At 36.1% G+C, this 22,673-nt stretch overlaps 1 protein-coding gene across 6 annotated transcripts in view; it reads left to right on the top strand.

The window, feature by feature from the left end:
* CCDC73 (coiled-coil domain containing 73) overlaps positions 1 to 22,673 on the top strand; it is a 151,851-nt gene that overhangs the window by 127,507 nt on the left and 1,671 nt on the right. For 4 of the 6 annotated variants that reach the window (XM_027979601.2, XM_027979599.2, XM_027979597.2 and 1 more), the window contains 4 exons: positions 1,888 to 2,022; positions 13,105 to 13,291; positions 14,350 to 15,825; positions 18,702 to 18,835. In XM_027979601.2, coding sequence (XP_027835402.2) covers positions 1,888 to 2,022; positions 13,105 to 13,291; positions 14,350 to 15,825; positions 18,702 to 18,835 — 1,932 coding nt within the window. The remainder of the gene's footprint in view (positions 1 to 1,887; positions 2,023 to 13,104; positions 13,292 to 14,349; positions 15,826 to 18,701; positions 18,836 to 22,673) is intronic. The other 2 variants (XM_060399506.1, XM_027979598.2) reach the window with 1 other exon arrangement.

Here is a 22,673-nt window from a genome sequence, read left to right as displayed (position 1 = left end):
TAAGATCATCTATGGAAGGCTAAGGAAGAAAGAGGTTTGGGGAATGCCAGAATTTTGTGAGTGGTTAGTGTAGGAGAGGGAGCCTGATGAGAACAGTGAGAAAGGTAGGAGGATGAAGAGGGAATGGTACCATGAAATGAAGAAAAGAGGCTGTTTGAAAATAAGTAGTCTACATAGTCGTACTACAGTGCTGTTAAATGGTATGAAACTTGGAACAAGTCCTTTTGCTAATTTGCAGGTAATAGAAAAAAAGTCAGTAGAACATGAGGGCAGAAGTCTGGTTGTTAAGGAGTGAAAGTAAAGAAAGAAAGTGATGTTGCTCAGTTGTATCCAACTCTTTGCAACCACATGGACTGTAGCCCACCAGGCTCTTCCATTCATAGAATTTTCTAGGCAAGAGTACTGGAGTGGGTTGCCATTTCCTTCTCCAGGGGATCTTCCTAACCCAGGGATGGAACCCAGGTCTCCTGCATTACGTGCAGACGCTTCACCATCTGAGCCACCAGGGAATCCCTTAAGGAGTGAAGAGAGGTTAGAATTTGAAAGTACCAAGAGTGAACTTTAAGAAGTGAGAGAGAGAGTGAGTCAAGAAGAAAAAAGTTACAGTCATTACAAGAGCGTATTTGTGGGCTGAAAACATGTTGGTATGGTGGGGAAAATTGAGAATATCTAGGAGAGAAGAGGGAGAAGGCAGTGGCAACCCACTCCAGTACTCTTGCCTGGAGAATCCCATGGATGGAGGAGCTTGGTAGGCTGCAGTCCATGGGGTCGCTAAGAGTTGGACACGACTGAGTGACTTCACTTTCACTTTTCACTTTCATGCATTGGAGAAGGAAATGGCAACCCATTCCAGTGTTCTTGCCTAGAGAATCCCAGGGACGAGGAAGCCCGGGCTGCCATCTATGGGGTCACACAGAGTCGGACACGACTAAAGCAACTCAACAGCAGCAGCAGGAGAACAATCTTTGCTTGAGTTAGTCTCTAAGGGAGATAAGAGAGGACAGGATAGAGAACACATGAAGAGTTGAGCCCTGGAGAAGAAGAACCTTGCAGAGATAGGTTAAAAGATGGTTAAAATAGGTAAGGTGAAGGGAAAGTAGTTGGTGAGCTCATGTCTGTCAACCCCTACAAGGAAAATTACATGCATTAGTAGGATTTTTGGTAGTTTAAAATTATTCGAAAAAATAAAAAATAAAATTATTCGAGAGAAACTTTTGCAATATTTTATGACAAAATGGTATTTTTCTTTTTCCTGGAACTTATTTTGTCTCACATTTGAGGTTCCTATGAAGGAGAATCCCACTAAGAAAAAGATTATAAAATTTTATAGCCAGTAGAAACTAATTTGTAGATATAAGTATTAGGCTGAAGGGTCAGTTTCTATTTGTAGTACTTAGTACTCAATATTCTTCATCTAGTTGAGTTGAAATCTGTGTATCTAATTTGCAACAAGAAAATAAAACTTTAAGAAAGCAATGAAATGGTAACCTTTATAGAATTTTTATAATTAAAAGTTAATTAATTTTTCATTTGTAACAAGAAGTGATTTAATGTACTTAAGAGCACAACTCCTAGGCTTAGCCTTGCATTTGAATCTTGACTATCACTTTATTTCTACCTGATCTTGGGCAAGTTACTTAACGTCTATGAGCCTCACATTTCTCACCTGTAAATTGGGGGCTGAAAATACCTCATAGGATTTTTAAGAGTATGAAATTATGTTTATGAAGTACTCAGCACAACTCAACAAATGGTAGCTTTTAATATTAGTAATTACTTTTGGAATGTTTTCATTGTTTACAATTTCTAAACACTTGTGTTAATGAAGTATTTGTGTACACAACTAATTTATATACATGTTCATTTTGGTTAAATGTTATATATTAGGTTGAAGAACTTAATGGAGAAATTAATGAGATTAAAAATGAATTATCATCACTTAAAGAAACTCATACTAAGTTACAAGAAGATTATGATGAATTATGTGATCAGAAGAAGTTTGAGGAAGACAAGAAGTTTGAGGTAAAATTCAAGTATGTGGGGTATAATCTCTTAAAAGAAATTAGGACCATCACTGATTATTTTCTCCATGGTTTATATTTTTACTTTCTCAACTTTTAAAAATGAGTGTAAGCGTATAGTCTGTAGTACATTTTAAATTAATTTTCTATACAATATGACATAGGATTAAGAATCATTTCTTGGACATGAATCTTCAATTTCAGCATATACATTTGTGGATAGACAATTTAACACTTTATTAATGTAGCATTATAAAAAGTCTTAAAATGTGGCAGTATAATTCCTTCAGTTTTGTTGTTCTTTTCCAAAATTGTTTTGGCTATTGTGAGTCCTTTGCATTTCCATATAACTTTTAGAATCAGTTTTATCAGTTTCTAAAAGAAAAAGTCTATGGTATTTGAATTTGGCTTGTGTTGAATATATAGATTCATATACAAAGAATTTATATCTTAACCTATAATTCATGACATGGTATATCTTTGCATTTATTTAGATTTTCTTTAATACCACTCAGAAATGTTTTGTAGTTTTCATTGTATAGGTCTTGCAAGTATTTTGTTAAATTTACCCCTGAATATTTCATGTTTTGAGCTCTTAGTATAAGCAGTATTTTTAATATGAATTTTTCTAATTGTTTCTTGCTATTAGAGTTAAAATTGATTTTTGTACATTGACTTCGTATTCTTTTATCATTTTAATTAATTTATTATTGTAGTATGTTTTTCTTGGTTGAACTTTGGGGTTTTCTTTGTACATAGTATGTTGTCTGAGAATTTAAGGCAGATTAATTTTATGACTTTTTCATCTCTATGCATTTTATTTTTTCCTCAACTTATTGCACTACACCAGCTAAGACTCTTCAGTACAGTGTTAAATAAAGTTGTAAGAGTGGACATGATTGCTTAACTTTTCATCTTAGATGTCTTTCATCATTTCATATTCTATTGAATGTGAAAGTGACAGTTGCTCAGTCATGTCTGACTCTTTGCAACCCCATGGACTATATAGTACATGGAATTTTCCAGGCCAGAATACTGGAGTGGGTAGCCTTTCCCTTCTCCAGGGTTATCTTCCCAACCCAGGGATTGAACCTAGGTCTCCAGCATTGCAAGCAGATTCTTTACCAGCTGAGCCACAAGAGAAGCCCGAGAATACTGGAGTGGGTAGCCTATCCCTTCTCCAGCAGATTTTTGAGACCCAGTATTAGTCATAGATTTTTTTTATATGTGCTCTTTATCAGATTGAAATTTCTATCTGTTTCTAGTTTGCTGAGTTTTTATCATGAATAGGTATTAAATTTTGTCAAATGCTTTTTCTGTGTCTGTTGATAAGATCATTCTGTTTTCTTTATTCTGTTTTTCTGTCAACCTTAACAATTAATTACATTGATTGATTTTCAAATATACCTTACATTCTTGAGATATCTACTGTCTTTTTAATATATGGCTGCTGCTGGTAAGTCACTTCAATCGTGTCCAACTCTGTGTGACCCCACAGATGGCAGCCCACCAGGCTCCCCCATCCCTGGGATTCTCCAGGCAAGAATACTGGAGTGAGTTGCCATTTCCTTCTTCAACGCATGAAAGTGAAAAGTGATAGTGAAGTCATTCAGTCATGTCCGACTCTTAGCGACCCCATAGATTGCAGCCCACCAGGCTCCTCCGTCCATGGGATTTTCTAAGCAAGAGTACTGGAGTTGGCTGCCATTGCCTTCTCAGTAATATATGGGTAGATTTGCTAATGCTGTGTCAGGGGTTTTGAATTGATGAGGAATATTGATCTGTGGTTTTTGTTCATTTTTTTCTTTTCATGCTTTTGGTCTAGTTTTTGTATCAGAGTAATAGTAGCCACCAACCCTGCAGCAGGGTTACTGCAGGGTTGGGGACACTGAGTGTAGCAGTACATACATGGGATCTTTTGAAGGAGGTATCCATTATCTTCATTACCTCCACCACAGTTTGGCCCCAGGTAAATAGCAGGGAGGGAACAGTTCCACCCATCAACAGAAAATTGGATTAAAGATATCTGAGCATGGCCCCGCCCATCAGAACAAGACTCAGTTTCCCCCCTCAGTCATTCACTCCCATCAGGATGCTTTCATAAACCTCTTATCCTTCACCATCAGAGGACAGACAGAATGAAAACCACAATCACAGAAAACTAACCAGTCTCATCACATGGACCACAGCCTTGTCTGACTCAGTGAAACTATGAGCCATGCCATGTAAGGCCACCCAAGATGGACGGGTCATGGTGGAGAGTTCTGACAAAATGTGGTCCACTGGAGAAGGGAATGGCAAGCCACTTCAGTATTCTTGCCTTGAGAACCCCATGAACAGTATGAAAAGGCAAAAAGATAGGACACTGAAAGATGAACTCCCCAGGTCAGTAGGTGCCCAATATGCAACTAGAGATGAGTGGAGAAATAACTCCAGAAAGAATGAACAGACAGAGCAAAATAAAAAATATCATCCAGTTGTGGATATGACTGGTGATGGAAACAAGGTCTGATGCTGTAAAGAGCAATATTGCACAGAAACCTGGAATGCTAGGTCCATGAATCAAGACAAATTGGAAGTGGTCAAACAGGAAATGGCAAGAGTGAACATCAACATTTTAGGAATCAGTGAACTAAAATGGACTGGAATGGGTGAATTTAACTCAGTTGACCATTATATCTGCTGCTGTGAGCAAGAATTCCTTAGAAGAAATGGAATAGCCATCATAGTCAACAAAAGAGTCCGAAATTCAGTACTTGGATGGAGTCTCAAAAACGACAGAATGATCTCTGTTCGTTTTCAAGGCAAACCATTCAATATCATGGTCCAAGTCTATGCCCCAACCAGTATTGCTGAAGAAGCTGAAGTTGAATGGTTCTGTGAAGACCAACAAGACCTTTTAGAACTAACACCCCCCAAAAAGATGTCCTTTTCATTATTAGGGACTGGAATGCAAAAGTAGGAAGTCAAGAAACACCTGGAGTAACAGGCAAATTTGGCCTTGGAATACAGAATGAAGCAGGGCAAAGGCTAATAGAGTTTTGCCAAGAGAACACACTGGTCATAGCAAACACCCTCTTCCAACAACACAGAGAAGACTCTACACATGGACATCACCAGATAGTCAACACCAAAATCAGATTGATTATATTCTTTGCAGCCAAAGATGGAGAAGCTCTATACAGCCAGCAAAAACAAGACCAGGAGCTGACTGTGGTTCAGATCATGAACTCCTTATTGCCAAATTCAGATTTAAATTGAAGAAAGTGGGAAAACCACTAGACCATTCAGGTATGACCTAAATCAAATTCCTTATGGTTATACAGTGGAAGTGAGAAATAGATTTAAGGGCCTAGATCTGATAGACAGAGTGCCTGATGAACTATGGATGGAAGTTCATGGCATTGTATAGGAGATAGGGATCAAGACCATCCCCAAGAAAAAGAAATGCAAAAAAGCAAAGTGGCTGCCTGAGGAGGCTTTACAAATAGCTGTGAAAAGAGGAGAAATGAAAAGCAAAGGAGAAAAGGAAAGATATACCCATTTGAATGCAGAGTTCCAAAGAATAGCAAGGAGAGATAAGAAAGCCTTCCTCAGTGATCAATGCAAAGAAATACAGGAAAACAGTAGAATGGGAAAGACTAAAGATCTTTTCGAGAAAATTAGAGATACCAAGGGAACATTTCATGCAAAGATGGGCTCAATAAAGGACAGAAATGGTAGGAACCTAACAGAAGCAGAAGATATTAAAAACGAGGTGGCAAGAATACACAGAACTGTACAAAAAGATCTTCACAACCCAGATAATCACTGGTGTGATCACTCACCTAGAACCAGACATCCTGGAATGTGAAGTCAAGTGGGCCTTAGGAAGCATCACTACGAACAGAGCTAGTGGAGGTGATGGAATTCCAGTTGATTCCACCTGAAAGATGCTGCTGTGAAAGGGCTGCACTCAATCTGCCAGCAAATTTGGAAAACTCAGCAGTGGCCACAGGACTGGAAAAGGTCAGTTTTCATTCCAATCCCAAAGAAAGGCAATGCCAAAGAATGCTCAAACTACCAAATAATTGCACTCATCTCACACACTAGTAAAGTAATGCTCAAAATTCTCCAAACCAGGATTCAGTAATATGTGAACCATGAACTTCCAGATAGTCAAGCTGTTTTTAGAAAAGGCAGAGGAACCAGAGATCAAATTGCTAACATCCATTGGATCATCCAAAAAGCAAGAGAGTTCCAGAAAAACATCTATTTCTGTTTTATTGACTATGCCAAAGCTTTTGGCTGTGTGGATCATAATAAACTGGAAAATTCTGAAGGAGATACCAGACCACCTGACCTGCCTGTTGAGAAATATGTATGCAGGTCAGGAAGCAACAATTAGAACTGGATGTGAACAATAGACCAAATAGGAAAGGGAGTATGTCAAGGCTATATATTGTCACCCTGCTTATTTAACTTCTATGCAGAGTACATCATGAGAAACGCTGGGCTAGAGGAAGCCCAGAAGAAATGCTGGAATCAAGATTGCTGGGAGAAATATCAATAACCTCAGATATGCAGATGACACCACCCTTATGGCAGAAAGCAAAGAACTAAAGAGCCTCATGATGAAAGTGAAAAAGGAGAGTGAAAAAGTTAGCTTAAAACTCAACATTCAGAAAACTAAGATCATGGCATCCAGCCCCATCACTTCATGGCAAATAGATGGGGAAGCAGTGGAAACAGTGTCAGATTTCAGTTTCTTGGGCTCCAAAATCACTCCAGTTGGTGACTGCAGCCATGAAATTAAAAGACACTTACTCCTCGGCAGAAAAGTTATGACCAACCTAGATAGCATATCAAAAAGCAGAGACATTACTTTGCCAACAAAGGTCTATCTAGTCAAGGCTATGGTTTTTCCAGCAGTCATGTATGGACATGAGAGTTGGACTATAAAGAAAGCTGAATGCCAGAGAATTGATGGTTTTGAACTGTGGTGTTGGAGAAGACTCTTGAGAGTCCCTTGGACTGCAAGGAGATCCAACCAGTCCATCCTAAAGGAGATCAGTCCTGGTTTATTGGAAGGACTGATGTTGAAGCTGAAACTCCAGTACTTTGGCCACCTGATGAGAAGAGCTGACTAATTTGAAAAGACCCTGATGCTGGGAAAGATTGAGGGCTGGAGGAGAAGGGGACAACAGAGGATGAGATGGTTGGATGACATTACCGACTCAATGGGCATGAGTTTGAGTAAACTCTGGTAGTTGATGTTGGACAGGGTGGCCTGGCATGCTTCAGTCCATGGGGTCTCAAAGAATCAGACATGACTGAGCAACTGAACTGAACTGAATACTAGCCACATAAATTGAATTGGAATGTGTTCCTTCCTCCTTAAAGAGTATTGTGTTGAACTGCTGTTGTGTACTAAATATTAGATACAATTCATTGGTAAAACTATTGAGGCTTTTTCTTTGTGGGAATATTTTTAGAAACAAATTTAGCTTTTAAATTATCAGATTATTCAGATTTTCAATTTCTTCATATGCCAGTGTGCAGAAAACAGTTGACATTGCAGGTTTGTAAAAGGCCTCTGGAAGACCTGCTGGTCAGTTTGGCTGTTGACTGATAACTGGAAATTGGATTTGGGGAGGGTTCCCACCATTTCCTCACAGACAGGAGTGATTCACTGTGCTTAAACTATTAAGTAGTTTACTTTGAACGTCTGCTTTCTTTCTGGAAGTCAGTAGTTTTGGTACGTGCAAGGCAGAGAGTGACCAGCAACCAATTAAGCTCTGAGCACCAAGTCTCTAATGAGCTTCCTAGTAGACAAGAGTTCACATTTGTGGTTACAATTATTGCTGCAGGAATTAAGCATGTCCTATGTGACTTCACTAGGAGAAGACTGTTTTTTGGAAATTGAATGAATTTATTCAGTTCAGTTGCTCAGTCATGTCCGACTCTTTGTGACCCCATGGACTGCAGCACTCCAGGCTTCCCTGTCTATCGCCAACTCCCGGAGCTTGCTTAAACTCATATCCATCAAGTTGGTGATGCCATCCAACCATCTCATCCTCTGTCATCATTATGTAACCTTTTATGTGAGGAAGAACTTATAGAACTTAGTTCCAAAATTCATGTGAGAGTGAAGGGAGAGAGAGGAAATGACACAAACAGGAGATACAAGTCAGCTGATTTCAAATTCAGATTATACCTGCATGCCATAGGAGAGGACTCTTGAAAGAAGTTTGTACCTGGTTTCTTCCAGACTTCATCTCTTGTGCCTTTTCCCTTTGCTGATTTTGCTTTACACCCTTTACTGTTATAAATCTTAGGAGTACAGCTCTATATTGAGTTCTGTGAGTCCTTACATCAAATCACCAGACCTGGGGGTGAACTTGGAGACCTCCAGCACTGTCCATTTTGCTGACTTTTCTCTTTCAAGGAACTTGTCATTTTCATCTGAGTTGTCAATTTATTGGTTATTGGCCTTTTTCCTTCTCTAACGTAAACATTTAAAGCTATTAATTTTCATCTAAGTACTGCTTTAGCTTCACTCTACAAATTCTGATGTATAGTTTTCATTCTTACTCAGTTGAACATATTTTAAAATTTCTCTTGTGAGCTCTTTGACCCATGAATATGAGTTTGATCTATAACCTTGCTGTTTAATTTCCAAATATTTAAGAATTTTCCAAGTATCTTTCTGTTAATGATTTCAAACTTAAGTAAGACTTTTATTTATTTATTGTTTTGCTATATCAAGACTTGTTTTTTGGTTAAGTATGTTGTCCATCTTGGCAAATACTTCGTATATTCTTGAAAAGAATGTATATTCTATTGTTGGTTGGTGAAATGTTTTACAAATGTCAGGTCAATTTGGTTGATAATGTTGTTCAGATCTTCCTTATCCATACTGATTTTTTGTGTACTTGTATTATCAGTTGGTGAGAAATCATTAATTATAATTGTGGATTTATATTTCTCTTTTCAGTTCTGTCAGTTTTTGTTCATGTGTGCTTAAGCCCTGTTATTAGATGTATACACAGTTATAATTATTACTTTCTGATTAATTAACCTTTTTATCATTTAACATGTCCATCCTTATGCTAGTAATATTATTTTATCTGGTATTAGTAAGCTTGTCCATTTTTTATGATTAGTGTTTGCATTATGTATTTTTTTCACCTTGTGTGTAAGGAGTAGATCTCATATGGCAAGAGAATTTTGAACCGAGTTGTTAAAAATAACTAAGAATTTCCAGATAGAGATTTAAAATAGATGAAATAGCATGAGCAAAGAATCAGAAATGTGAAATATTGTAATTCAATATGTAAACTAGATGTCTGTTAGTGAGGCTACTGTAGAGGTTGCTAGCAGTGCAGTAAGTATCAGGAGAAGAGGTTGAAAAGACAGGCAGAAGACAGACTATAAATGGCTGTATAAACTGTTCATGGAACTTTGTCCTTGACCATGTCATTTGGGGGCTTTTAAACAAGGGAATAAAGTGATTAGATTACTTTTTTAAAAATATCATTTTGGTGATGATATGTTTAGACAGTGAGACAAAGCTAAGGGCACAGGTTCCAGCTTGGAGAATAATGAAGTAGTCCAGGCAGGAGATATTTATTGCTGTTTTAATATTCATAAATGTAATATAGCTTGAGAGTTGTAAGTGGCAAGTAATTCCTACAACATCTGATTGATTATAAAATGAATGTAGACTTCCTTCATAAGTTGATCAGCATTATTTTATTTAATCAGACTATAAATCATGTTTTTAAGAAATGTAGACAGTATAGACACTTTAAAATAAGAAAGTGAAGATCATGCATAACCCCAGCCACCCAGAAATAGTGATTATTGTGGTATATGACTTCCAGAGTTTTCCTGTACATCAGTTTGTATAGGAACAAATAGACATTCATATACATGTACTTTTTAAAAACTAAAATAAAATCATACTTTCTCTGATGTATGTATGTATGATTTTTATTTAGAAATTTATTTTATTGTGGCAAAATATATAACAAAAAATATGCCATTTTAAAGTGTTAAGTTTAAAATTACAATTATAACTCAATGGCATTAATTACAGCTACAATATTATACAGTCATTACCACTATCTATTTCCAAAATTTCATCATCCCAGACAGAAACTGTGTAACCATTAAACAATAACTTCTGATTTCCCCCTCTCCTCAGGTCCTGGTAGCCTCTCATCGACTTCCTGACATTGAATTTGTCTATATATTTTATATAAGTGGAATTATGCAATATTTGTCCTGTCTGGTTTCTTTTATTTAAATGATGTTTTCAGAGTTCATGCATGTTGTAGCACTTCATTCCTTTTTATGGCGGAATAGTGTTCCATGGTATGAATATACCACATTTTGTGTCTTCTGTTGATGGACACTTGGGCTTTTACCTTTTGGCTGTTGTGCTGTTTTGAACATTGACATGCAACTAGCTGTTTGAATCTCTAGTTTTAATTTTTGGAAGGTATATACTGAGGAGTGGCACCGAGTGATTTCTACTTCCTGGTATTCATGTTCTGTTGTAATACCCTCCATGGAGTTTGAGTTGGATTTAGAGACTTGCTTCTAGTTAATAGAGTACAGCAGAAGTGATACAATGTTACTTCTGAGATTAGGTTATAAGAAGACTGTGGTTTCTGTCTTGGGTTAACACCCTGTCTCTCAGTCTGTCTCTGTCTCTCAGTCTCTTTCTCTCTGAGACATATAAAAAAGTCCCAGCTATCCTACCAGAGAGCCTACGTAGTGGAGACACCCTAGAGGATAAAAAGCCACATAAAAGAGAACTGGGCCCTCCAGCCAACAGCCAGCACAACTGTTACCCATGTAAGTGAGCCTTCTAGAGGCAGAAGTTCCAGCCCCAAGTTTCAGATGACAGCTTGACTAGACACTCGTGAGAGACCGGGGTCAGAACCATCAAGCCAAGCCATTCCTCATCCATCTAAAAGATGAGAGAGTGAATGTTTGCTATTTTAAACCTCCTTTAACTCTTAATATTGCTGACCCTGGAACAACTCAGGGATTGGGGTACCAACCCTCAGAACAGTAAAAAATCAGTATATAACTTATAATCAGTCTTTCATAAAAATGGTTCCTCCATATTAATGGTTCAGCATCCACAGATTCAACCAACTGCAGATGTATAATACTATAGTATTTACTGTTGAAGAAAATCTGTATATAATTGGACCAGTGCTATTCAAACCCATGATGTTGACATGTCAACTCTATAAGTATCTTCTAGGATTTCACAGTAGGTATTGAAACAGGATTTGAACCTATATTCATCCAACTCCAAAGCCCCTGGCAACTATCATACTATTTTTCTCACTCTCCTTTGGAAACTTCTCTTTTGCAAGTTTCTCTTTCCCTGCCTCTCCTTTGGGGATTTTCATTAGCATTTTATTCTTTATTCTCTTTCTTCTTAAAGTATACTCTCAATCAGTCTCATCAACCAGTATGTCTGCAGTTGCCTTCTATCTGCCACTGATCTTCAAACCTATTTTTCCAAGTCAATTTTTCTCTTAAAAGCTCCCAATCAGTACATCTAAATGTTCACTAGACATCTCCACCTTTTTGTCTTTACTCTTCAAACTCAAGAGATTCAAAATGAACTCATGATATTTTTCTCTAAACCTCCTATTCCTGTTTTCTAGCTCAGTAAATAACACTCACCAGTCTCTTAGGTACCCAATCTGACCTCTGCAAGTCAGTCTTGACTTTCCCCTCAGTTTTTATATCCAGTTGCTCAACAATTGATAGTAGCTCAGTACGTAATTAACCCACTCCAGTGTTCTTGCCTGGAGAATCCCAGGGACAGGGGAGCCTGGTGGGCTGCCGTCTATGGGGTCACACAGAGTCAGACACGACTGAAGCGACTTAGCAGCAGCAGCACATAATTCATGCTTTTCAAGCTATTCAGGCCTTTCAGCTTTACTGATATCACCTGGACTACTGTGGCATTCTTCTGATGCATCTCTCTGCCTCATGTGTTGTTTCCCCTTAATTCAGTGTTTGTCAGATACCAAATGCAACTTATTAGTGATTCATAGAAATCAGTCTGGTAGTTTATGACTGGCATTCTTTTAAAAATGAAATAAGCTAATGTAGTATAGAAAACATTACAATGTATCTCACTGAGTGGGTGTTGTTTGGTATGCTCATTGTGTTATGAGACATACTTATTTCTTATTACAGTTTTTAATTAGTGAAGTTTGGAAAACAATCCATTCTTTATACTGTAGCCAGAATGGTCTTTCCAGTCAGCTCATATTAATAACCTTATCTAAAATCCTTCAATGACTTCTCATTGACTACCTGGTAGAGTCTGAACTCCGTAGCATGCTCTTTGGGGGCTACTAGCTCAAGACTCATTTCTCAGCATTCTTCTCACAGCATCTAAGCTCATGCTGAAGTAAATCACAGGTAGTTCCATGAAGTAGAACTACATGAAATGACTATAGTTTTGTTTTTAACATCTGTAAATGCCATTTCTTCTCCCTGGAGTGCTTTCTTATCCCCATCTATATTAAAATTGTCTGTTATTTCTTTTCCTATCTTTCCCAGTTGACCATAAATTTTTTGAGGATAGTGACTATATTTTGTTCATCTTTGTATCCCAAAACCTAGTGCAGTGCTTCCATGTAATATATGTTCAGTATTTGGGGGGAATAAAAAGATGTTGAATTGCATCACTATTTTAAAGATGCATAGAAACACCAAGCACTCAAAACAATTTGCCTGCCATGACTACTTTGCTTTTAATAAAGGAGTGATTCTTAATATGTGGTATTTGTAATAATGTGGAATGCTTGTTTAAAAACATCTAAGGCTCTCCATTTTATTTAAATATGTTAGACAATACAAAATGAACTTAGAGTGATCTTGTTATAAAGAGGAATATATTAAATGTAGTAAAAAAAAAGTCATTTGGATTTCAAATACAAATTGCTAGATGATTAACTGAAATATAGATTCCACTTTCATTAGCAAAATTTGTTCAGATATTTTATACTTTTTAACAGTATGTTTTTACATTAAAGGAATCTTTTCCATTTTACACTAGAATCGTCCAGAAGTAAACACTGAAATGTCAGTGGAAAAATCAGAAAACACCATCACACAGAAATATAATTCCAGGCAAGAAATAAGGGAAGAAAATACTAAGATTTGTTGTTTAGACACTGAATATAAAGAAAAAGAGGAAACAAAAGAAGGCCCATTTTTAGAGGAAATCATTATAGGTAATAAAGGTAACCCAGTTATATTGATGTTTTCTAATTTTTATATTGGTCTTTTAGGGGGATATCAATTTCAGTCTTTGATTTGAGGACCTAGTAGTATAATTGGAGAAATACTTTTTCATGTGTATGTCTTAACAAAAGGACTTGTATGTCTTTTAAGCTGTTCTTTAATAAAGTCAGTATTCAGGGGAAACAATACATTTTTGCTTTCCTTTCTCATCACTTACTTGCTGGCTTTTTGCATTCTGGTTTCTGCTTTCATTTCTTTGCTGAGACTGTTCTCTGAGCTACCAGTAACCTTTTGATGACCAAATTCTAGAGCACTTTTCTTAGTTCAAATTACCTTTCTATAATCATTGAAATAATTGACTAATTCATCCATATTGAAAAAGAGTTGTTTAAAGAAGGTAATCTGAAGGTGTTCAAACCTAGGCTGAACAACCACTTGGTGGGGATGTTGTAGAGAGAATGATTGGATTAAAAAGACCTTTCCTGGCCTACAGATTATTGTAACTATACTGAAATTTTGAAATTTATGGTTAAAACCCAGATGAATAAAATTAATCTTAAGTAGACATTCTGTACACTTTGCCCAAAAGTATTCCAGATTTTAAAAATATTTACAAGGTAGTGAGCAAAAAAGCGAAGAAAAGAAACCAGCTGGCAACTTCTAGATCTAGGTAATAAGAGAAATTACAATATGACTATTAGTGTAGATTAATTTTTATCTAATCACCTGTTTGTATGGAATTGTACTGTATGTGCAAAAGGAAGTAACAGACTAGAGAAATAACCAGTTTGTAATGTCCTCAACTTACTTTTTTAAACCAAAACTACTTTCTCTGTTATGAAATACAAATTTAATATGAGTAGAACCAAATATTTTACCATGCTTATTAAAGGGAACTAACTCACTATTTATATAAAACTGATGTCATTATGTTTGTGTAATAGCTTGCCAATGAAATATTTTAAATTAAATATATTTTTAAAAAACAGTTAATATGTGTTATAAAAGCAGGGTTTAGTATATAACCCAAAATTTTACTGTGTTCTCTTTATAACAGACTTACAGCTTTTTGAAAAAAGCTCCAAGAATAAAATTGATATTGTTCTGCTACAGGATGAAAACCAAAGTGAAATATCCCTAGGCAAAACCCTAGGACAAACCTCGGATATTACCGACTTTACGAAAGTGGTTACTACAGAAATAAAAAACAAGGTGGACTTGGAAAAAGATAATGAGTGTACAGAACTTAAATCACCAAGTATTCCCTTTGTGGTGGCAGATTCATCAATGGAAACAGAAAAGATCCATCTAGAAAGAACTGAAGTATTAGATCTTCACCATGCAAATATACATCTGGGGGTTGAAAATAATAGCACATCATTTAACAGTATTTTAAATGAGATGGCTTGCCATACAAATCATAAAGAAGATGTTTCTGAAGATGAGCCATTCAAACAACAGTTCAGATTGTTTCCAGGGACTCAAGAAAATACCACAGAGAAGGTAATTACAAATAGCCACCAAATCAAAACAGATCTGGATTCTTCTGTAGATGTAAAAAGGAATCTTGTCCAGTCTCAGAAATATAGTTTACAGGATTCAAATAATGTTATGTTAGATGATAAACAGTGTAAAATAAGGCAGACACAACTGGTAAATAAAAAAAGTGAATGTAGCCTATTGCCGTTTAAAGAAACTTCAGATGTTCAGCAAGTTGGTGACAATCCTTCAGAGCAACCTGAACTAGCTATTCCTTGTGATATAGCAATCAACCACCCCATTTCTTCTGCTGTTTTCAGTGACAATTTGAATGTACTTTTAAAGAATTCAGATAAAATTGTTAATACCATGCCTGTGTTGGTGACACCCAACTCAAGCCCTAGGAAAAGAACTATATGGAAAAATCTGAATGATATGCAAAACAGTCAAGTTGAGAACTGTTTGGGGTATCTAGAAAACAATGTGACTCTTTCCCATCTTCAAATTAACAGTGAGAATATAGATGCTTCACAAGCCAAAGATATGAAAACTCCTATTCATGTGAAGACTTCTACAGAAATGCAGTTTTCCAATAAAGAAAGTCAGATTGATGAGAATCAGATAACTGAAGTTAAAAAAAAAGACTGCTTCCCTAATGAAAGACAGCATACATTGTTAAATAGTACAGAGAAAACAGAGTCATTAAATGACATTGTTTCAGGAAAAATTTACAGTGAAGGACAGCTGGAAGAATCATGTTCATTTCACATAAAGCCATCTGGAGATTTAGTAAACATAAGTGGAAGGTCAGCCTTTGATCTTTCAACTTCAGATAAAAAAACTGAGAAAACTCTAGTGTATGTGAATTTTTTAGGCCCTAGTTCTTGGTCAAAAGTAAATCAAATTGAAAGTCAAACAGTGAGCACTTCAACATCTAGCATTCCTTTGTTGCTGAACGAGAGACCAGTACGTCTGTTAGAAAAGAAAAAGATTGTTTCGATGACACTTTGTAAAAATGTTAGTGTGGATGAGGCCAGGAAGGATGTTGGACCAGGTAAGAAAATAATTATTTAAAAATTTGTTTTTCTACTTATTATTCTTGGTAAAAATTTTCCAGATGGTTTAATATGAAAATTTATATTACTATATATATTATTTTGCCTAAACCTAAAGACTCTATATATGTATATATTTATATAAAAGTAGGAAAGGTTTTACTTAAACGGAAGCAGATTTCTTTTCACTTAAATCTGAACCAGTATTATCAACATAACACGTACAGAGGTCAACTGCATTTTGGAGATTAAATAATCCTTTTCATTATCAAAGAACTGAAACTAGCAAAACCAATCACATTTGTATCATTAATTTTAAATTAGGAACATCTACCTAATCAAGTCTCTCTCTCTCTCTTTTTTTTTTTTTTAACTTTCTAGAGCAAATTCAGTAAAGTTCTTGATAAGGCTTCTGCCTGCATTCATATTTACTTTTTCTTTCTATACTAAAAACACACACAAAACAAGCTTCCTTCTCTCAGAACTGTTTTAGTTTCTCTCGCTTTCTTCTAATTTTTCCCTCCTTCCTTAATTTTCCTGTTTTGTCTGTCCCTTCACTAGCACCACAAATCCAGCTTTTTGCTTTTTTTGTTTGGCAAGTAATAGTGAAGTGAAAGTCACTCACTCTTTGCAACCCCATGGACCATGTAGCCTACCAGGCTCCTCTGTCCATGGCATCTCCAGGCAAGAATACTGGAATGGGTAGCCATTCCCCTCCCCAGGGGATCTTCCTGACCCATGGATCAAACATGGATCTCTTGCATTGCAGGCAGATTCTTTACCACCTGAGCCACCCAGGGAAGCCAAGTGAAAGTGTTAGTTGCTTATTTGTGTCTGATTCTTTGTGACCCCATGGATTACAGTCCACCAGGCTCCTCTGTTCGTGGATTCTCCAGGCAAGAACAGTGGAGTGGGTAGCCTTCCCCTTCTCCAGGGAATCTTTTCAACCCAAGGATCAAACCTGGGTCTCCCACATTGCAGGCAGGTTCTTCACCATGAATCACCAGGAAATCCCCAGGTAATAGTGAAGTGTAACATTACCTTTCATATCCTTGATATTTATTGTTTGAAACACTTTAAATTGAATCCCTTAATAGTTATAGATCAATATTGATACATTCAAATAGTAAATATTTCAGATAGTAGGGACTGTTCTGTTCTTTAGAGTGTAGTAAAAACTACCACATGAAATAAAAACATCCTCCAGAATAAAAAAAGAGGGAGGGGGAGGTAAATGGATGACATACACATGAATTAATAGTGAAGGTACTGAAGCTAGGTGATGAGTACATTAAAGTTCATTCTCTCTACTTTTGTGTACAATAAAATTTTCATATTAAAGACATTTTAAAATAGAAACACAGTATATCTCATGTATAGGTACTGCATAAATGTAACAAAGATAATTACTGTTTAAGAAGTATGATCATAATAAAAATATGTTTATTTGCTAATACCAATCTCAACATGTTTAAATTGTTGGGGCTTTTAGACAGCCTTAGATTTTTAGGGAAATTTGCCTTGACTTCCCTGGTGGCTCAGACAGTAAAGCATCTACCTACAAAGTGGGAGACCTGGGTTCAATCCCTAGGTCGGGAAGATCTCCTGGAGAAGGGAATGGCAACCCACTCCAGTATTCTTGCCTCCCCCCCAAAAAAGGGGAGCTCAAAGAAATATTTTGGTCTTCCCCGGTAGCTTGGACAGTAAAGCATCTGCCTACAATGAGGGAGACCTGGGTTCGATCCCTGGGTCTGGAAGATCCCCTGGAGAAGAAAATGGCAACCCACTCCAGTATTCATGCCTGGAAAATCCCATGGAGTGAGGAGCATGGGCTACAGCCCATGGGGTCACAAAGAGTCAGACACGACTGAGCGACTTCTCTTTTCTTTGCCTGTTTAACAATATGCATTTACAGAAATATGGCCTATTTACCCATTACAGAAATACGGCTTATTAGGAAAGCTTTGCATGGCCCCTCTGACTTTAACAGGCTTCTTTTAAAAAGGAAATTGAGAAAATTTTAAAAAGAAGTGGGGATTAAAAGCAAAGCAAGTATATCTTATTTGAATGGAGAAGTAATTAGGGAAAAATACAAAACACAAAAACACTGTAAAATCTCATTTCACAAACTATCATTTTCCTGATATAATAAAATGCATTAACTTCCGATTCCATTAATTTTGTCCATCAAATGCAGCAGTTAATGCTGGTAGTCAATAGACAGGTCTAACATTTACCATTTTCTTACAAGTCTTTCCTTCTAAATTAAATTTCAGTGATAGAATTAGGATGCAAGGAGAGATGACTAAAATTCTGTAGTAATTCAACTTGTAAAATACTCAGACTCATAAAAGATACTCCTAAATATCTTTTAGCCTTCAAAGACATGTTTCTCTAAATTGTTATCTATTTATTAAAATACAGTGACCCCCCTACTAGACAGCCCTTTGTTGGACTTCTTATAGCCAATTTCTTTTTAAATATAATTTAGAAATCTTTCGGTTGGTTCAGACTTTTCCCTTTGTATTAGTAAGATGTTTACTATATAAATGTTTATATGCATAGGCAGTCCAGTAACCAGGGGAATAAGGATAACATTTTAATGTATGTTATATTGTTTGAGAAGATCCTAACACTGTGTCACTGGTTGTAATGTGAAATCAGCAGGTTTTTGAAAGTAGCAATAAAATGTTTTCTGAAATGAAGTACCTAATGTAAGAGCAAAGTCTATGAAAACCAGTATTCAACATAAGAATAATATAGAAATTGTTACTTTTTAAATACAAAAGCATGGGATCAGAGAAAAACAAGTTTAGTCACTAAAATGAGTCCCTGGAGAATAAAATTCAGTTGTCATTTCCTCTTTGTCAACCAGATACTACCAGTATTAACAGAGTTGCTGACACTTTGAATAACTCAAGTATCCATCCAGATCCCAGGGGAGAGCCCAGTGAAGAGAGGAATGCAATTGCAAAGACTTTTTATGATTCTTCTTTTCCCACAGAACATGTAAGTCAATTAAAAATATTGCTGAGCAGACCTTAGTGAGCTAATTCTACAGATATGTGTAGAACTGTATGCATCTGGATGGTTTAAGACCTAACTGATCTCCAAAATAATATCAAGAGGGCAACATGGCACCATTTTTCACAATTAAGGTTGATGGAAAACAGCAGGAAAAAGTCACAGTGTATAAATCAAATAGATACAATCCAGCCTGTTTTGGGAAGGAGAGTGTGAGGTAGTGTATCATGTACTTCTATTTTTTAGTCACCTAAATTTAGGAATAGTGGCATTTGAGCATTTACTTAAACTATTAAAAAATAGTTCACTCATTTGAGCATTTTAAATTGTAATAAAAGCTGCCTTAAATAAGTTGTTTTTAACAGTGCTTAAAGGTAATTTATATTATTTTCAGAAATTGACTATTCCAAAGGAAGAAATTGTCTATTTTAAAGTATTTCAGTTAAAACACAGTATGTGAAAGGATCAAATATTCATAAGTATATGATATCAAGTATGGATATAAATATTAAGCAAAGTATTTGTAGACATTATATGGCTCCAAGAATCCATTTGTCGTAGGAAAAGCAACTAACTACAACTGACAGGTTTTTGTTGGGTTTTTTTTTTTTTTTGGAAAATTTGTAAGTTTTTAAACTTAAGTGTGCAAAACTTCAGTGCAAAAATGACTATATTGTTCAAAGTCTAAAAAACAAATACAGCTGCAATACGGAACCCAAAAAGGTTAGGAAAAGTGACAAAAAAGCAACTGCATAGTCACTGTATATTTTAAAATTTAAAGATGCACATTAAACAACTTTTTTGAGCACTATTATAAAGTGAAAATTATAGCAGTAACACAGCCTTATGAATGTTTCTAATAGTACATTTTACTTCCATTTTTAAATTTGAGAAACCTCAAGTAAGGTAGCCTAACTGTCCCTTTGGGAAAGTTGAAACTAAAATCAGGATCTGAGTTTTTCACCTTTGCATAATTGAGCTCAAAACCAAATCATTTCAGCTTGATGTGCAAATGTTCAATTTTTAAACTGTGGTAACTAATGCACAGTAGACTAGGCACTGGGAAATCTAAGTTCTGACCTTTAGCTAATTGGGTAAGTCATAGAATCAAATCAAAAGCAAAAAGAAGCTTGAGTATCAAAGGTAAACATCCATTCTGATTGGGTTGAATACTTAACACTTCTAACATAATTGTTCTATTTTCAGTTTAAGGGTATGATGGAAATTTCACATCTCCCTTTCAAGCCCATTTTTATTAAAAAAAAAAAAAATAGATAAGTTCTTTGTAGTGCATCCCTAATGCTTTTTCTGTAATTAGTTAAGAATTTATAAAATTTAAAATTTTGAAGAAATATTCCCACAACAGCTTTAAAACGATATTGAGGCAGTGATACAAATAAGAAATAATTTTCCAGAGCATTAAGAACAGTTTGCAGTGGACTTAGACTAGGTATCTTGGCTGTTACATGTTACATCACCTTCTCAATTTTTGTTAATAGAAAAGTTTCTTCTAAAAATACTGGTGCGTGGAAAACACACTAAATGTCTGTTTAGCAAAGTGATCATCACTTGGTGTCAAGCAGTGTGCTCTGTATCATTGTCCCAGCTGATGCTTGGTTACCAGTTAACATTTAATATGGGACAAATGTAAAAGCAGGTGAACTCTTTTGCTTAGTCTACTGAAAAGGCTGTGATCCCTGGACTAAACAAAACCAATCTAACCTCTTTTACTTAGGTTTTTCTACATCACAGGCTGTTGAATGACAGCTCATGGGCCATATGCAGCCTACTGCCTTGTTTTTATTAACAATAAAAGCTTATTAGAACAGCCACACCCACTCCTTTACGTGTAGTTCTATGGCTGCTTTTGTGTTACAGTGACAGTCACGCAGTTGTGAGGGGGGCCACTTGGCCCACAAAGCCAAAAATGTTTACTCTGGCTCTTTTACAGGAAAAGTTTGCCAACTCTTGTTCTAAATGAAAAGTGAATTTTATGAAGACTTATGGCCAGAAAGGGACTATAAGTTCTTTAAATTTTTCAACATATTTTTATGTATACTGTCCACATCAGTCTTATAAAATTCTGGGTAGTTGTTATGAGTTAATTCATTTTCTCCTGTAGATCCAGAGTAATGTGTTTTTTATTCTTAGAGGGGGTTAGGTTGGCAGCCTGCTGCAATCTTGATTACACCCAGGAATGAGGATGGGAGAGAGGGGCCAGAGTAAGCAAAGTCACTTGTTTACACATTCAGTATTAGGTTCATTCAGAATTTTAAAATGTAACCACAGGCTTAAAGAGAGGACTACTACTACTAGGCTGGGGGAATTTTCAGGCCAAAAGCAGATCTTTTGAGTCAGGCAGAAAGAGGTGAAGAGGTGATTTTTTAAGAAGGAAAGGAAGGAGCAAAGGTATGTGGCAACATATGTGTAACTAGAATTACTGCTCTAGGCTGCAAAACCTAAGTTAAGATAAATAGGACAAGTTTTGTTCAGTGTAAACTTTAAAATTACATCCTGCTTCTCTCTATGGCCAATCCTTGCTTCTGCCCCTCTCACCAAGTAGGAAAAAGGGAAGTGTAATGTATGGATGTCTCCTTCCTTTTTCCATCAAGTCAAAAGATACGAATTTTGGGAAATTGGGTAGTTTGTACTTGATGTCAAATGCACCAAGATGTTTCTAGCATTTTATTGGCAAAACAGGACCATTATATCATACAGGTCATCAAATCATTTTACTCCAAAATTAGTAGCAACCTAGCTTTGGACTCGGTCTACTTCTCTGTTAACTATTCTCAGTATTGCATGAGGCTGACACACTGCCCACGCATGGATGACTTTAATTCATTTTGGCCCTGTGAGCTACACAAGGTATGTTGAACACTTACAAGCCAGACATTATAAAAAATATATATTTATGTGCATTTTATCCAGTTATTCTTTACAGTAATAGCATTTTGTAACCAAAAGAATCTGATGAGAAAACTGAAGTCCACAGAAGTTAAATGAATTGCTTCATAAAAACATAGGCAATGAGACAAACATGAACCCAGCGTCACTAAGGATCAGAGGCTAAGACTCTGAGGAGATTGGTGGTTGACTAGAATTCTCAGGAACCAAACAGAGCAGTCCAAAAAGACATATCCTTTAGGGAACTGAGATAAATGTAAATATTTAAATTCAGTTTAAAAAATTGTTACTGTATAATCTCACTTTGAAAATACATTACAAAAATATGCCACTTTTATCAGATTGGAAAATACTTTAAGGCAGTATCTTCACAAAGATCTTCACAAAGATTTATGAACAAATGACATTCATTATAGCTTAGTAACAGTAAACATTTTCCAACAACTCAAATGTCCAACAATATTATGGAACATGGAATATGATGGAGCCATGGTCTTTCTAGAGGGAAGTGTTAAAAATGTTTTTAACCCAGCATAGACAACCATATAAATGACCCCGATTTTTAAGAACTGTATATAGAGAGAAGAGTCTAGGGTATTTATATTAAAATGTTTAATGGTGGTTGCAGTACTGGGTAATTTTAATCAAATTCTTATTCTGTTCTGTACTTCAAAAATATATTCCCATTCAAGAAGATTTTATCTGAGAATCTAAGACCATAAAAGATTTTTTTCAAGAATTAACTCAATTTTGCCACACCCTGCAGCATGTGGGGAATTCCCTGACCAAGAACTGAACCTGTGCTCCCTGCAGTGTAAATGCAAAGCCTTAACCATTGCACCACCAGGGAAGCCCTCAAATTTATTTTTGATAGGGATAAACTGGAAACATGTCAACAATAGGTCCTAGTTGAATT

Source organism: Ovis aries, chromosome 15, assembly GCF_016772045.2.
Source record: "Ovis aries strain OAR_USU_Benz2616 breed Rambouillet chromosome 15, ARS-UI_Ramb_v3.0, whole genome shotgun sequence".
NCBI lineage: Eukaryota > Metazoa > Chordata > Mammalia > Artiodactyla > Bovidae > Ovis > Ovis aries.
The sequence above is the reverse complement of the archived record's forward strand: the minus strand, read 5'-3'. Positions and strand labels throughout refer to the sequence as shown.